The sequence below is a fragment of the Excalfactoria chinensis genome, chromosome 1 (genome assembly GCF_039878825.1).
Source record: "Excalfactoria chinensis isolate bCotChi1 chromosome 1, bCotChi1.hap2, whole genome shotgun sequence".
Taxonomy (NCBI): Eukaryota; Metazoa; Chordata; class Aves; order Galliformes; family Phasianidae; genus Excalfactoria; species Excalfactoria chinensis.
This window is the reverse complement of record NC_092825.1, coordinates 171,850,761-171,868,508: the sequence shown is the minus strand read 5'-3', so window position 1 is coordinate 171,868,508 and position 17,748 is coordinate 171,850,761. Positions and strand designations below refer to the sequence as shown.

The following is a 17,748-nucleotide window of genomic DNA, read 5'->3' as shown; positions in this document are numbered from 1 at the left end:
AATTAAAAGAAATGTTAGGTTAGAATAAAGCAGAATGACCTTAAGTAGCCCCTCCTACCCTCTGGAACACTTTTCTCCCCTATTTTTGCAAGGCAAAACACATGTTGGGGCAACAAATTAGAGCAGAATTGAAAGGTATCAGCAAAGTAATGCTAAACATTTGTTATGTCCAAATTGATCTCTTTTATTAAGGGCACTAAAGAAACTAGACTAATTAAAAAGTTTACATATTTGTTTTCTTTAACATATATCACAGATTTGAATTTGTTCTCCATTTACAATTAGTCTTTGAATTCAATACTTTAATGCTGCAATTTTAAGACCTTCATGTCTTCACTGATATTCATGTTATGAAAATCTAACTGTGCTGAAGTGCTGTTCTGAATAGGAGACCTAATAGCACTGTTAAAGCTGATAATGGCTTGTCCACTTGTATAGAAAGAAAAAGCACACCAAGAGACAATGTTAATTCTGAGATATCAGTGGTTTCCAGCCTTTACTGCTCAACAGCACTTCAGAAATTGTATTAATTCCTTTTTCTTATAACAAAGACTACATTTCTTGCCAGTCAATTTAAATAACATGTATATATAGATACCATTTCCTTTTCTCATGTGCAGATGTTTCTGTACAGCAAACAACAAGGACAAAAAGAAAGAGTCTGTCGTGCCTCCTTTGAAAAATCTCAGCGTAGGACAGTTTGATTAGATTAGATTAAAAAGAGCTGGTAGTAGCTTACAGCACATTAATAAGTCCTAGCATATTCTCATGACCTAGGACATCACACAGAAATTGCAGCGTTATAAATGTTTTAAAATCTGAAGAAAATCCAATTTATTCAACACTGTGCTAAGAGACTGGGTCAAGCATCATTATTTTTCTAATTAGGTCAAAAATATTTAAATGAAAAACTCCATCTACTGTGATAATATAAAATATTTATATAAAGTAGTGGCATTCTGGTTATTTAAGTGTTTTAACTATAGCAATAACTTATATCAATTTCCTGTGAGATGTAGAGATTTGTACATCTATTATGAAAGACTGAGAGAAAGCACAGGGAAATGAGAGCTCACAGTCATTCAAGGAGAAATAAAGGTTTCAGCTATTTACAAATACTTGTCCTGATTCCTTGTAATCTACATTAGAAAATACTGACAGGTCCCATATACAAGTTAATGTGAAATGACAGATTGCTCAGATTGAGCACTGTGAAGGGCCACAGGCTAAGTGAGTCAGAGCAGCTTCTCTGCATTTGCATCTTAAAAGTTCTTCTTTCCAATATGCACACAAACCAATTTCATACTCCTGTTTTTAGAACGCAATTAGAATTTTCTTTTACCCAGCTTCCATGTGTTAAAGTTTGCAAAGCTTTTGAGCAGCTCTTCTCATTAATGTTCCCCTGATTGCTTTGATTACTGTTAGTCCTATAAAAATAACTTTAGCATAGAAATGTCAAAAACACCAAAACCAAAAGTATTAGAAGTATAGAAACACAAAAAACACAGCTTAATCAAACTATTTGTTGCTAATTCTTTTTTCCTCTCAAAACATACTCACATAATTGCCTCTTTTGTGAGCTTTTTTATACCATATTTCTTTCTTCAAAAAACATAAATCTCCAAATATATTTAAAAGCTGCCTGGTTTTCATTTCCAGCATTGTCTCTTCTATTGTTCCCCAGTAAGATCTTGATGGATGTGTAGCAATTATAACTCTATTCAACCTCTCAGCTCCTTCAACATATGGATCCCAGTGTTCATCATAGAGCTTAAAACAAAACATAGCCACTTTGTCAGGACATCTTCTTGTGAGAATCTATTATGAATGATAAAACAGAATCAAAATTAGTTTACACTTCTCATTATCTTAATCTTGCCAGAATTCTCTGTTCGCAGATTTCATATGTGATAGGAAGAACAAATGTACAACTTGACAATAATGGGGTCAAGGTAAAACGATCTCTGTTGATAAAGACTGATAAGGTTTTCCATCCTATAAACCAGTATGTCCTCTACTGGCTGTAGATAATATCTGAGAACATCTTTACTGAATTGTAGCAGATAGTATGAAACAAATGTATTGTCTGTAATGCAGAAGAGCAAAAGAGGATATGGTCTTTTACTGCATTTCATTTATCCATAAGAACTAATTGAATGGAAACATTATCAATAGGCAGGCAGAATAGTGTGAGTTTCTACTCTTCAGCTTTTCAGCAGATACTTCTCAGAAAATATCTTTCCATACACCAGAGTAAGTCAATTTCCCATATGCAAATGGTATGAGACATCCAGATAAAACAGCACATCTTTGTCAAGACTCTTACCTTTCCTACAATATACTTTATCTTTAAAGGAAGAGTAAAACTGATGAAAGGGCTGATCTCTGTGAGCTAATGCTTTTTATTTAACAAATGTACTAAAAATGTTTCCAATCTTAGGTGTTGCTGCTGGAGAGTAGATTCAAGTGGATTGCAAATATTTTTAGAGTGAAAATACTCAACTGAAAATATTGTCTGAAAACTGTAATTACTGAGCATTTTCCACCCTCCTAGTGTCATTCCAAGTCCATTCCTGAAGCTTCAAGGGGAAAAAAAAAAAAAAAAAATCACACTCTCATGCATGCTTTTATGGCTTTCTAACAATTCTCAACCTAATTTACTACGAGAAGCTGTAATTTACAAAGCTGACTTCATAGTAATGCTACTCATATGTACATCCTAGCTTCTAGACAAGGAAACCACAGGCAGTGCAAGCTTACATTCAACATTTTCAGATTTTCAAACAAAATCATAATGGAAAGTATACTATACACAGGAATCAGATGCATTTTGAAATTTACATTCAATTTCAGTTTAATTATATTCATTATCTATTGAATATTTTTAGCTTCACAGGTATACAATACACAGTAAAGCATGTGTTTAATTTATTTCTGAGGCATTTAATGTCAAAGACCGTCATTGCATTACTACTCACCACCACCAACAGCAACACAACTTATATCCCCTAATTCTTAAAACTGCCTCTAACATTATATCATAGTCTTGCGTCAGCTCTTTCCCCAACCTGACCTTGCCCCAAAATCTGCTCAAATCCGACCTCGAAAGAATGCAGATACACAAGCCTCTATATTTGTGCTGTAAACGATCAAGTCCTTTCACAGGCTTTGTGTCACATACATCAGCAAATTATCATGATGTCCTATCTGTGAAGGGAAAGAGGGTGATGAGAGCAAAAATGGAAGGGACAGTCCCTATCTAGCCCCTATTTGGAACTGGTTGAGAAAATGGACAAAATGGAAACCAGTCAACTCAAAGGAGGGATCATAAGACCCCCTCCCATAACTTAACCATTTTTTGGGCATCGGTCTGGACTCTTCCAAGTGTGGCTGAGACAGCAGTCAAATTAAGGGAAGGGACATCTAGCTCCTCTTTTGGCTTAATTTTCTCTTGGGATATTGTCCAGGTTTATCCCTTACACCACTGAAGTTTTCTTGGATACCTTTGGGCTATTTTTGTATGTGTGAGTAGTATAAACCAGTAGAGCAATATGTTAGTACTGTCTATACTGTCCAATTCAGGATTTCTCTCTCCAGTAGCTCTAATCCCTTACTGTCTTCCATATGTGCGGCTGAAAGTTGATGCATTCCTCAAGAATCCCTCCCAATTTCAACTGAAAAAAAGTTTAGTGTTATAATACAAAGCCAGAATAAGGTAGAAGACCAAAAGAATGCACTTCTGAAACACACCACTGATGAGAATAGCAGTTCAGATTTTGTGTGTTAAGTGGCATTAGATTATAGTAGGCACTTATGTTTGGAGAAGTAACTCAAGATTCAGAGGTGAGATTCAGTTCCAGGCTGAGATATCTAAGTGTAGTCTGTGTTCAGACAGTTCCTTAATCATCTTAAATTTCTGTATTAAACCTGTTGAAACAATTGTGAGTTTCAGTATTCTCAGCTTTGAATCCTTTAAGGATTAAATTTGCATTTATCTTCTCTAAAAAATATTTTATTTATTCAACATTATGGCCATCCAGTACTGCCAAGACTTTCTCTCCCTCTTTCTCTCTCTCTTTCATTCTCTCTTTCTTTCTTTTATTCCTTCCTTCCTTCCTTCCTTCCTTCCTTCCTTCCTTCCTTCCTTCCTTCCTTCCTTCCTTCCTTCCTTCCTTCCTTCCTTCCTTCCTTCCTTCCTTCCTTCCTTCCTTCCTTCCTTCCTTCCTTCCTTTCTTCCTTTCTTCCTTTCTTTCTTTCTTTCTTTCTTTCTTTCTTTCTTTCTTTCTTTCTTTCTTTCTTTCTTTCTTTCTTTCTTCTTTTCTTTTCCTTTCTTTTCCTTTCTTTTCCTTTCCTTCTTTCCTTCTTTCTTTCTCTTTCTTTTGCTCTTTCTTTCGCTCTTTCTTTCACTCTTTCTTTCGCTCTTTCTTTCCTTCCTTCTTTCCTTCTTTCTTTCTTCCTACTATTAGGTAGACAAAAGCTCTTTTTTACAGTAAGCTTGTCCTAATTTTTTCAGAGACCTCGGATGAACAATATCTATCTCCTTTAAATGGCTACAATGTCTTTTGCTAGAATTTCGATTATCTCAAGAATAAATAACAAAAATTAATAAAACCTTGACACTATCATTTCAGCTGTAATCATAACCTTTCCCTAATTTTCTAATAAGTTAATAATTTAGCTTTTTTCCTGACGTGTTCAATTATCATTAAGCCTACCCCAACATCATTTCTTCTGTCTTTGTTACTCTTTTTTTTATGATATTAAAAAGCCTTCAGCTATGGAATTTTCTTATTAAAATATGTCGACAAACTCCACAGGTGGTCTCTCCATGACAGAAGCATTGGCAGGGAAGGGGGAGAAGCCTATGTTCCTGCTGTGTGTAGAAAGTGTTATGTGAATAAATAAATTATTTCAGTTTCCATCACAACAAGCCTCTGGCCTTTTCTCAAACACACAAAAAAAAGATGGAGAGCAAATTAATGCTAAGCATTTTAAGGAAAGTAAATTTCTGAGTCAAATGATTCACCAGCATGTATGTTTGCAGTTCCTTTGACTGAGCAATTACTCTTTTCCTCATAGATAGCAAAAGCTTTTAGATGAATAGATATTTAACTGATAGGATACATAAGACTCATTAGATAATTTTCCATATTCATCTAACTTTACTTTCCTCCAAGATCAGAACAAAAAACAGTCTTATATCAGGACTTATGCTGTGTATAAGATTTTATAATTATCAGACATTACAGGAGTGTCAGTTCATTTGTTCGATGCTGACAGTACATTGATGAAAACAATTACTGTTCTACAAAGCCTATTGTCATACTAATAATACAGTGTCTTCAGACTACTGACCACAGACTGTATTAAGAAGAAATACACAAAAACCTACTTCAGGAAGAAAATGAAGGAAGCTTACATTCCAATCATTTCCCATATCAGTTTTCATTCCAGTGAAACATGCACTCCTTTTTACTTCAGATGTAAAACAAGTTACAGATGTGTCAGAACATAATTTTGGGCCTTCCTAGTGGAGGAAAATAAATAGATAGATAGATAGATAGATAGATAGATAGATAGATAGATAGATAGATAGATAGCTCGGTACTCTGAACTCTAATTTAAAAAAAAAAAAAAAAAAAAAAAAAAAAAAGCATAAATGCTTTTTTTAAAATTACCTTTAGATAAACAATATGATTCAAATACTGATACATTTGTTCAGAAGAAGGGAAATAAATCACTATATTACACTAGGGAATTTTGTTGACATGTCCTTCCTCTGTCCCATTCATCTTTCAATCTATTAAGCTATTATTTTCTTCTATCTCTTTGCTGAGAGTTTACATCTGAAATGGATTACATTTTTCATTAGGATGGAATTCTGTTCTTTCCATTACTATTTCTATAAACTTAATATAATAAAACACCATTTATCACAGCCAGACAATAGAGTGTTTTGGTTGGTTTGTTTTTCCTAATAATTAAAAAAATAATAATAATAAAAATTAAAAATAAAAGATGTACAGTCTTATATTGGCAGTTTGGCTTGAATGCATTATTGAATCACACTCAGTTTAAACAGAAGTTAAATGAATTTTGCACTTTAAGTTGTCCTGCCTGCAAAGGAAATTCTTTTCCTTTGTTCATTGCTGAAGAGATCAACTCAGACTTGTTAATAAGAGTGAGAACTCTTCTTTACTTCCGTTGAATCAAAGAATAAACTATGACATTATACTCTCAATAATACATGACCATTAGCTTCAAGACAGTATTCTGTTGAATCAAAGAATGAACTATGACATTATACTCTCCATGATACATGACCATTAGCTTCAAGTCAGTATTCCCAGCTGAAGTCGCCTTCTTCACTGCTTTAACAGTCCAAAAGCCTTCACTGGAGAGAGGTAAAAAGGACCACCCACCTCCATAGATACTTTCTCTAATACAGACAGAGATCTTACCTTACTTTCAAAATACAGGAGAAGGAAGCATTTCAGCTCATCCATTTGTATATGATTCTTGAAAGTCCTTGTTGAGGATTATCTGTCTTCAGTGTCTCTGACGGCTGGAGAGCTTCTACCCACAGTTCACATGTCCTTCAGAGGACCTTCTCTAACCACCACCCAGTCTGGGAATGAATGTGCAATATCTCCACACAGGGTTTGGCTTACACACCATCTCAGAGGTAGCATTTAGCCTAACAACTCTGACAGAAGAGAGGCAACTGTTTTTTTACTATTCTCCCAGGGCTGCAGCTTTATCATGAAAACATTTTTTTTTTTTTTTTTTTAGAACAGCTAAAGCATGTTAATTTTCACTTTTGGGTATCTTCATTTTCTTTATGACTTAGTGTAAGCCATGACTGAGTTGAAATGTAACAGCTGAACATTTTTGATGAGTATACTTCAGCAGGGTCACTCGCAGAAAGATGTGGTGGAACTGCAATCACACAAGAATCAAGGTGCAAAGGAAAAAAAAAAAAAACGGAGTTCCAGGGGAAAAAAAAAAAAAAAAAGGGGGGGGGGGGGGGGGGAAGGGAAAAGGAAAGGGGAAAGGGAAAGGGGAAAGGAAAAGGGAATGAGAAAAGGGAAAGAAAGGAAAGGAATGCCTGTACCACACTGTGTAGTACTATCATAAATCATTATTTGACCAGATGCAATTAATATTATGGGTTGTTGTTTTTGTTTTTGTTTTCCAGTTCCCTTTTACATTTTACTTCTCTTTCTTCTCAGATTTGACTTTGAAGGTCATTTTTATTTTTTTTTTCCTGAATGAATGAAATAGCTTCTGCTTGATGTTGAAATTTGATTTGACAATATATAGAAGTGAGACATTAAAGACAAAAAGGTTCATTTGAATTCACCACTGATAAGTGTCAGAGGATACTAATCCACTGATGCTTCCCTGTAACTTTTTCATTGAGGATTGAGAAGCAGTAAAATGGGTATATTGCTCTTCTTTTGAAACAGAGGAGAATGAAATTATCATCTTCATCTTCCTTAGCTATGGAAGCAGCAGACCTCAATCCTGTTTATTAGCTCTAAAAGATATCATCATGGAAGCTGTCTGCTGGGACTGGAGTTACATTCATATATTTTTCCTTTTCAGAATAACTATTCTTCCACAAGGAAGCCTGCGAATTTTGAATGCTACTAAGTCTGATGAAGGACGATATTCATGCCAAGGTGTCAATGTATTTGGCTCTGCAGAAATTGTTGCATCAGTATCTGTTAAAGGTATGAAAAAACAAAAAGAAACAAACAAAAAAAAACTTTAATGTTTTTGATAATTTCCCATTGTTACTGTTTCTTTATTGCTTACAATCTCCAGACAAGCATGCATCAGCACTGTTAAACAGAATAAGAGTCCTTTTAAAACAAACTAGGAGGTTAACCTCTCTTTAATCAAACACTGCATGAAGTTGCACACTTCAGCTGTTAAATTTTAGCTGTATGTCAGCAGAGTTTGTATAGCTATTAAATCAATTGTATCATAAATAATTCTATAAATAAAGCAGGAGAAAACAGAAAAACTAAAAATCAATACCCCTTTTAACATGTATTAGTTTGGCGAAGTTGTTTAGCCCATAACCCTTTCTCCATGAGAGTAAAGAACTCAAAGACACTATATTGATGTCTTTCTATAACTAGACATCCAACTAAATGTTCTTAATCCTTCTATATTTCAAGAACCTACAAGAATAGAGCTGACTCCCAAGAAAATAGAGTTAACGGTTGGAGAAAGCATCGTCCTCAGTTGCAAAGCCCTTCATGACAGCACTCTAGATGTCACTTTCTATTGGACACTTAATGGGCAGCCAATTGATTTTGATAAAGAAGATGGACACTTTGAAAGCATCAAGGCAGTAAGTATCCATGCATATTTTATGCACTGCAGAGTGATAAGAATTTGCATGCTTTTACACTTTATATATAAAAATAACTTGTTTCACTAATGAAATGTAGAGGACATGAAGACGTCAGATCACAAGACTTAAGCCTATATGCTAGCAGTGAGACATCTGATGATCTTTCTTAGAGAACGGAATGCAATTTAAATCCAATATCCTTACATGATTCTGAGGATTTTAATATGGAAAAGATATTTCTATAAGCATTTATATCTTTTTCACAACAACGTGGGTGTTGAAGTGTCCTTATCTCCAAAAGGCTTAGTAAGTATTTTTATATCTGACTAGTAATGAACAAAAATAATTTGGAAAAATATACACAGAAATTATACATTATCCTACGATTAAAGCAGTTTGATATGATCAAATAGTAGTATGATAAAGTAATGTAAACCTGTTTGGTTTAAGTTAATGTTTCAAATTTAAGTACAATTAAAGAAAAGTTAACTTTACATTATAAAACTTGTTCAATTCATTTATTCTAATTGGCTTTAAATAAATCAGACTGTGCTCACTTTATGTGAGTGCTGGTGTTTGGTTTTGTACATAATATATGTGGCATTTTTTTCTGTTGTTAGTGATTCATCTGTTAGTCTTTTAATAAGGCTTAATAAGTCTTTTAATGGGAAAAAAATTAGCAAAAATTTCAAATATAAACATGTTATGCAGTTTCTTCAGTATATTTTAGCCTTTCTATGTTGAAGGGAATTTCTGATCACCAAGAAAGCCATTTCTCGTACAACTGTAAAGTTAACATAATGGAATTAAATTTTTATAAGAACTCAGGAACAAATAGATTATGGAAGTGTTCTTCCATAACTGCATTTCTTCTAGAAACAACCATCAAATTGATAAAAATAAGGTCTGTTCAAAGGGATAATTTGGAGCAGAATATACTGGGCCTATACCCAGAGAAATATTCATGCAGTTATAACGAAGTCAATACTTAATATCTAAATAATGAAGTAGGAAAAAAAAAAAAAAAAAAAAAAAAAAAAAAGTTTAATAAATAAATATTCACCATCTTCAGTTACACAAGACTGAGATGCTTCCTAAATGTTTTCCTAGAATGTACATTTTTTTTTCTAACAAATAGCAGACTTCAGCTGATAATAAAATAAAATAAAATAAAATAAAATAAAATAAAATAAAATAAAATAAAATAAAATAAAATAAAATAAAATAAAATAAAATAAAGCTAAATTGAAAGAAGAGAAGGCAAAAATAACTTGTGAAATATATTAAAATTAAGAACTGCTTAGCCACTATTAAATCAGTGCTAAAATAATAAAATACTATAAAGCTTTAAAGAAATTCCACAATGAAGTCAGGAACACTTTTTTAAAATATATATATATATTTATTATTATTTATTGTTATTATATATTTTACAAACAGGATTAGTTTGATTTGTTCTTTGTGAAATTGCTCACAGGAGATATTCTTCATTTACTTGCATTCCTAAATCACTAAAAGACAAGGATTTTAGAACTTGGATGAACTGGATCATCTGATCCATCCCTCTCCCTCTTTGAAATCAGTAGTGAAAACCTTTGCAAAGAGCTGCTTACCAAAAGGCATATCTTTACACCTATGATGCCCCAAAATCATGTTCAGTTGTCAGATGTGGAACCTCACTGCAGTAACTGTCAAAACAGAGTACATTTTTTTGTCTATGGCTGTGTGACAGCTATTTTAGGGAGAAAATCCAATAATAATTCCCATACCTATTCACTTCCAGAGCCTCATTTACCTTTCTGTTAATCATATTTGTACAGTAAGGAGACTCAAGAGAAGAGAATAAAAATATATTTCTTTCTTTAAAACCTGAGATATGACCAGGTATTTGAGGAAAGAAAAACAAAATAAACATCTTCAGTTTATCCTATCAAGTAATCTCCTTTAATCCATCTGTTCTCAAAGAGACGTACACATTAAAATCACCACTTTAAGGATGCAGTGAAAAGGAACTTGAAGAACTCTTGAAATATAATAAAATTTTTATCCCTTGTTTTCTTTGAAGAAATACTTCTTTATTGCATGAATTGATCATGTACAATCTGCTTTTTGTTTCAGTATATCGAAGAAAAATATACCCTTTTTGTGCATGACATTGTATAATTACGTATCTATTTTGTGTTGCACACACAGATTCTTCATCAGATGAAAAATGTTCAAACTTGTTTGGGTTCAGTCTATTTGTTTGAAAGTCTGACAAAATGAATATTATTTGAATGGGCATTGTTAATAACAAAACTACTCTCAGCTCTCAAAACCAGTCGCACTGAATGTCCTTTCACCATGGCAGCTCCAGGTGTTAAATATGATAAACATTCTGATGCTTAGTGCAATATTGCAAAAGCTACCACCTAAGTAACATTTATTTGGATCATAAATTTCCACTTTGTAAAACTGTGTGTTCCCTAGTAATTGCAATTAATTGGAGAATTTATCTAATACATATTGTTTTGCAATTGTGGGGGATGCTCTGAAAGTAACACCTCATTTTATTATGCTGGCCACAATGTCAGAGGCAGATTCTGGTGGGGCAGTAGAGGTTGAACTGTCCCACCAGTATTCCATTACATGTTGTTACCATGTGACAGATGGCAGCAGAGGGACTGACTGACAAATGGTGTCTGACATAGGAGTGTGTATGAAGCAGAGGTGTGTCACTGGATTCCCTCATGTGGAAAAAATGGCACCCACTGACATTCATCAATGGTGATAAATTTATGGAGACCAGTCAATGGTGTGAGGATAGCAAGGTGGTGGATGGTGTGTTTCAGCAGTGGCAACAGTGTCATGTAAGACAAGCCATGTTCAGGATGAACATGCAGATATTTACTACCATAAAATGCAGACTCTTGTTCTACGCTGATGGAAAATGCACAGGTAATGATGGTGATTATGTTGAAAAATAGTATGTTGTAGCTATTTTGATAGTTTGTTCTATCAAATAGTTTTGTAATCGCTTTTAGGTTCCATAAATAACTAGGAGGCATTACTTTTGGAGCAACCTACATACATATTTATTACAAAAAATAACTATTATCATTTTCCAGATTGGTAATTAATTTTTATACAAATTAAAAGTGTCCTTGTTGTTATTTACTTAGCGAAGAAAGAGTTTGTACCTATGGCAATGTAGATACTTTAGAGACTTGGTATACAGTTGTCAAGTTGCACAAAGCTGTACATGAAGGTCGTATTAAGGGAAAGAGACTAAAATCCACTGGGATTATTGCTGCAGTCTACACCTGGAGACAGGAAAACGTGCCAAATCTTTTGCATGCATAACTCTACATTTGGTAGCAGATCATTCAAAGGGATACAAATATTCAGGGTCCTTTGGCATCATAAAAATTATACTTGATCTAACAAAGGACATTATAACATTTCAGGAGGTAGTCCCAATAATTTTAAAAATAGACTTTGCATGGAAGGCTGATCCGACAAGATTTCCTTCTGGTGCAGACAACATAAACTTTCTTGTTTCTGTTAGGGTAGCCTTGATTCTTACTCTTTTTTGTCAAGACTAGAAATCCCATTCAAAATCCTATTCAGACTTTTTTTTTTTTTTTTTTTTAAAAAGGTTTCCAATGAAGTTAATCAACCTTAATTTTCTCCAGGATATATCACTTTTCTAGGTAAAAACATCTGATTTTGTTTGTAGATTTTCATTCAGATCCCCATTCCAAACTTGTGTTTGAAAGTTGATATTGTTTTTATGGCAGCTAAGCACAATGATTTATTATTCTGGTCATCCACATACAGGTAAGCAGCAGCATTTCTCTCGAAGTCCCTCAACTTGATCTGCATAAGTGTCCTTCATTCAGTGACTGAAGAAAGTGTTTCAGTTTCAGTATCTTCTTGATCTTTGGTCTTAACTGAAACAGCAACCATGGGAAGCAATAAACAAAAACTGTCAAGTTATATTTTACAGTGGTCATTTATCCACACAGAAGTGAGTTAAAATCTACTGTTTTGCTTTGAAAAGGCTATATAGTACATTAGGCACTAGCTAGCACTGAAGGCCTCAATCTAATAACCTAGAAAGTATTGGAGAGCATAACTTTGCATCTTTCCCTACATTTTCCTTTCTCTCCTCCCTTTGTAGCACAACAATCATGTTTCAGCTAAGATTAAAATTTCATTCTCATTTTCTACATAGACACCACTAAGTTCTCACTATGTAGAATCAATTAAAACAGCAGGCTATTAATAACATCTTTGCTCTTTATTTGACATAAACAAGACTAATTAAATAGGGCCCTACTTTAACACCGACCTCAAAGGAAAACAACAATAGTTGGCAAAAGTGTTGTAAAAGAGATGTGCACTGTGCATAGATGATAATTCTCTTTCAGGCTAATACTGCTACATCCAATTCATATTGAGTAGCCAGATTAGTTGTTTAGTGATAGGAAAAAAATATTAATCTGATATCCACATATTTCAGCTCTGTTCTCAGTATCAGATTTTGCCAATTTGTCACACTACAGCAATTAAATACTTGAAAAATCTGAAGCAGTTTCCAAATGAAATTATACCTTGTCTTTTGAAGTATTTTCTGCACTAATGTAAATTTCTTGTGTATCAAGAAGGGGACAAACTGGAATAAGGATTTGTCAAAAGTTTTTGTTTGTTTTGTGATTGATAGCTACAAACCAAAATCTGAACACAGTGAAGAACATGGATTAACAAAACCCTTTGCCATGCATCACTTCCAGGCCATAAAAAGTCCCAGTAAAGAGCTTACATTTGCAGACATATCTACATGCCATGTTAGAGCAGAACAGTTAACATTTTCTAGAATCAAACAAGTGTGTAAACTGGTTTTCCCAAATACCTGTGGTTTTGGTTGTGAATAAAGAGTGAGAGAAGGTGATAAATAGCATGTGTTCTCTTTCATTTTACTTTGGAGCAGGGAGATAACTGAACATTTTGGACAATGTGGGTGTCTTTACCTCCCTGAATTCTGATTTTTATTAAAAAAAAATAACTAATAATAATAATAATAATAATAATAATAAATGATTACCACTAAAAAATAACATCCAAATCAATTTTTCTACTGGCTTATTCAATTAAAGTATTATTTTACCTTTCCTTACTTCAAAGAAATACATTATAAAAAGAACAATAAAATAAAGAAAACTCCTTGACTACATACAAATTATTTCACAAGTCATTCTTTATTCTTTCCCATTTACTTGCAGCTGAATGATCATTCATTATACTGTGTGGCCCCGTGTTAAGCTGGGCTGTAACAGAGGCATTGGTGCTTTGAGCATCTGATTAATATGGCCTAATACTAAGACTTCCATGCGTCATGTTTTTCACATATAGTTCTGGAATCTTGCTCCCAAGCTGCTGATCCTGATCATCTCTGGCAGTATTTCTCCTTTGCATTTCTTAAGCTGCTGCTCTTCTGTTTCTGATCTTATAACCTTGTACCTGTAAATCCCAGTTGTATTCCTACGGCAGAATCTTATGGGAGTTCCCAATGGCCTGAAAATCACATGGACTTCCTGTTTCCTTAATTAGTACCTCATTTTGTTGATTCTGAATAATGTTAGAGCAAAACAAAGCACAATGTGTAATGAAGTAAATAACAATCAAAAAACTACTTTAAAGATAATATCTAATATGTCTTCATAAGGTTAACAATCCCTCAATGTGCAGTATATGCCCTTAATTAACATATTCTAATCAACACTAATCAATAAAGAGGTTGGACAGGTCTCAAAGAATAGAGCACTAAGGAAAAAAGGAAGCAAACTGACACAATTTTCAACTTCCTCATTGTCATCTTCTGCACTGGAGAGAGCCCTGAGAGGAGAACTCTCTCTGGCTAGCCAACAGGAAGAGTATTACCTTTTCTTTTTCCTTCCCTCACCCACCTCCTCCAAGTTATGGCTGACATAATGTCCTTTGGAGTACATGCTAATACAACCCGTCATATCTGCTATTCATGCTTCCTTTTCCCGTGTCTTCTTAAATGGCACAGTTCTTACCACTGGGTTTTACTTGCATTTCTGACATCTTCATCTGTTGCCATCACTCTTACATTCAAGTAAATGTAATAAATTGCATTTATTTTTCCCCTCTTTATACATCTTCAAATAGAGCACAGGTATCAGATACATCATTCAGTCTTGTTTGATCTCCTAGACTATTTTCCTAAATCCCTTTCTTTTCAATTTTCAATACAAATTTGATCTTTGATTTTTTTCACAAATCTACTCTAGTACCTGAGACACTGGTTCCTGATACTCATTTAGCTCCATCTCTTCTTCTGCCTTCTGTCAATACAATGAATTAGATTCATTTGCAGCAGATCAGGATGCACTTGAATGCCCATTCTGTTCACTCCAACACCTACATCTGTTCCTATCCAATATTTCTCTGGCAAAAAAAAAAAAAAAAAAAAAAAAAAAAAAAAAGTTTTTCATTATTCCTGTTATCAAAAAGCAAAGTAGTTAGAACACTGCTTTTGGAAGGGCCTATATCCCCACTGGAAGTTTCTTTTGGATTCCACAGATCTGAAACTTCGAGAACCATCTCTTTTACAATCTCTTATAGTCAGGGACAAAGTAAAGTATGTATAATCAGGTGGTTCTCATCCAACTGGTACCAGCCTGGATGCTCTTATACAGCCATTCTTATTCTGTTATATGCTACTAATCACAACAAACAGTAACAATAAAGAAATCTTTGATCCAAATTTTTTATATGGTTAAAAGATAAAAGGCAGGGTATAACTTTTCATGATCCTTGTATCAACACAAAGACCCATTTTAAAGAAAAAACATTAGATATTTGCAATTTGTAAACAACACAAGCAATGAACAGGCAAGTAGCTGATGTCTTTAAGCTGCGAATTTGCATAAAATGGCATTTACGTCATCCTAAATGTATTTTGAACAGAGGTTGGCTGGAATTAAGTAATTTATCACACCATAAATATAAATTGTCAGCATAGTTTAAAGGAGGTTTATTGTACTGTTATTTTTCACTTACTGTTGATGTTACAAAGCTAACATTGCCATGAGCTTATTTTGTAAGATCATTGTTTTACTTCAGAGAAATTCACCAAAAATAAACTCCACTGCTAATCAAATATGTCAAGCAAATAAGATTCAGCCGTGAAATCATTTTTCAATTCAGCCTGACTGAATTCCATTAATAAACACTATTCTGCTCAATTCAATAATGTCTGAATCAGGAATTCACCTGTGTTCTAGCTGTGAAAACCCCTATATATACTAAATAATTTCTTAAGCTGAAGAAGGTCACATTAATGCCTGTGGTCTTTCTTATTTAGGATCAAATCACTGTCCCATTCAATTACAGAGCATTGTTCTACTCAGTTTATATAGAAGGTGACTTCACAAAATCTTTTCAAGCTTTTTGTACTTATCAACCATTCTCTTCTATATAGAAACTCCCTTTGCAGGAAAGCATCTTCACACCTGACTCTCAAGTGAGTAAGATGACAGCCAGCCACAGAAAACCCCTGCAGTTGCAATAAGGAACTGACTCAAACACCAGTTAGGATTTTATCATAAAAGTTTTCCTACAATTTCAGTCAAGCAGTAAACTCCTTTCCCCATTGATTTAAGCTTTGTTGTATCATGAACTGTTACAACAGCCTCACTATCTTCTTATATATGTTCCTCTAAGTGGGGAGATGGTTTTCAACACATGGTGACCAGATGGGAGTTCCCATTCTCAATCCTTGACACAAGTAATATGCAGAGTTGCTAGACCCCAACCTCCACAGCAAAAAATCTTCTCTATTGATTATTCAGGATTTTAATCTGCCTTTCCTTTTTGTCCCACTTGACAAGGTAAAACAGAGCTACATTCATAGAATTGCATCAGGAGTGTGAAATGATAGTACTATGACCAGTGTGGGAAATGACAAGTATTAGAAACAGATGATGTGAATGCAGGTGAAATGAATGACACTGTGAGGAGAGAATGATGGAAGTTTACTAAGTTTCATGCATGTTTTGCAGATATGATTCTGCACTTTGAACAGATGTGATGAGCTGTGCAGTAATCAAACCAATGTTTAATGGAAGAGATAGGGAGGAAGTAAAGAAAAGACTTAATGGACGCTAAGAAAGATCTCTGCATTATAACTTTGATCTCCTTTTCAAGTGAAGGCAGCTTATTCTTGTGCAAAGCCTTTAAAAAAAAAAAAAAAAAAAAAAAAAAAAAAAAGGCAGGGTCCTGAATGAACCACCTTGATTTGGAGATAAAAACTCAGAAAATGAATGGACAGATTAACAGGGGGGTCTCCTAGCAACTGGCTCAAGGTAATGAACTCAGTCACACAGGAAGAATAAGCAGAATTCTCTGCTCTTTAAGAACCATATGTACTGATCCCCGGAGCCACGCAGAACCTCATCAATATTCTGGAGTGTAATATAAATGGCACAATAATTTTTTGTCCTAGAAAGAACCATTAGTCATGACAGATAGCATTAGTAGCTGTGTTATTATTTTCTGCCAGTTAATGAAGACAGGGAATGTGTTCAGCATTACAGTAGGTTCATAGCTGAGGTTGGCCTTGAAGGTTAATTTTACCTCTCTTTGTAATCATTAGAACTTGACTGATAAATCTGCCTTCTCTTAGTTAAATACAAAATATTGACCACGTAATAGCTGCTTATACTGAATAAATATAAGTATTTATATACTAGGCAAAATGTGTTATAAATGTTATTCTTAACAGCGGTTAATACACTTGCTAAGTGCAAGGTCTTCTGCCTAGATTGCAGCAACCCCCACTAATAATACAAGCTGCGGGGTGGAAGGATAGATTGCCGCTCTGCTGAAAAAGAACTGGGGGTACTGGTGGATGGCAAATTGCACAGGAGCCAGCAATGTGCCCTTGCATCCCAGAAATCCAATATCCTGGGCTGCATCAAAAGAAAGATGGTCAGCAGGGAGAGAGAGTTGATCCTGCCTTTCTACTCTGCACTGGTGAGGGTATTGCAAAATGTGCTGTTTTTAAGAACATCAAATTAATGGACTAACATGCAGCTTTTAGAAATGTACACTTAATAAAGTGGAAATATAAATGTAGACAGAATTGGACACCTCTAATTTTGGCTTTCAGTTATATTGGAACCACATAGTCACTGATACCTCAGGCTGTTCTGAGTCATATAGCCAAGATTTGAGCTCTTTCCATGCTACTTGCAATCTTCTCACTTGTTCTGTGTCTTGCCTGGAGGCGAAAGAGTGCTTTTATTCAAATTCATTTTCCCCTGAGAGAAGACAAAAAAAATAAAAATAAAAATAAAAGGCAAACTTTCTGA

At 34.2% G+C, this 17,748-nt stretch overlaps 1 protein-coding gene across 6 annotated transcripts in view; it reads left to right on the top strand.

The window, feature by feature from the left end:
• The window catches only part of CNTN5 (contactin 5), a 564,185-nt gene that overhangs the window by 490,079 nt on the left and 56,358 nt on the right, over positions 1-17,748 (top strand). For all 6 annotated transcript variants that reach the window (XM_072326761.1, XM_072326767.1, XM_072326763.1 and 3 more), the window contains 2 exons: positions 7,609-7,736; positions 8,190-8,365. In XM_072326761.1, coding sequence (XP_072182862.1) covers positions 7,609-7,736; positions 8,190-8,365 — 304 coding nt within the window. The remainder of the gene's footprint in view (positions 1-7,608; positions 7,737-8,189; positions 8,366-17,748) is intronic.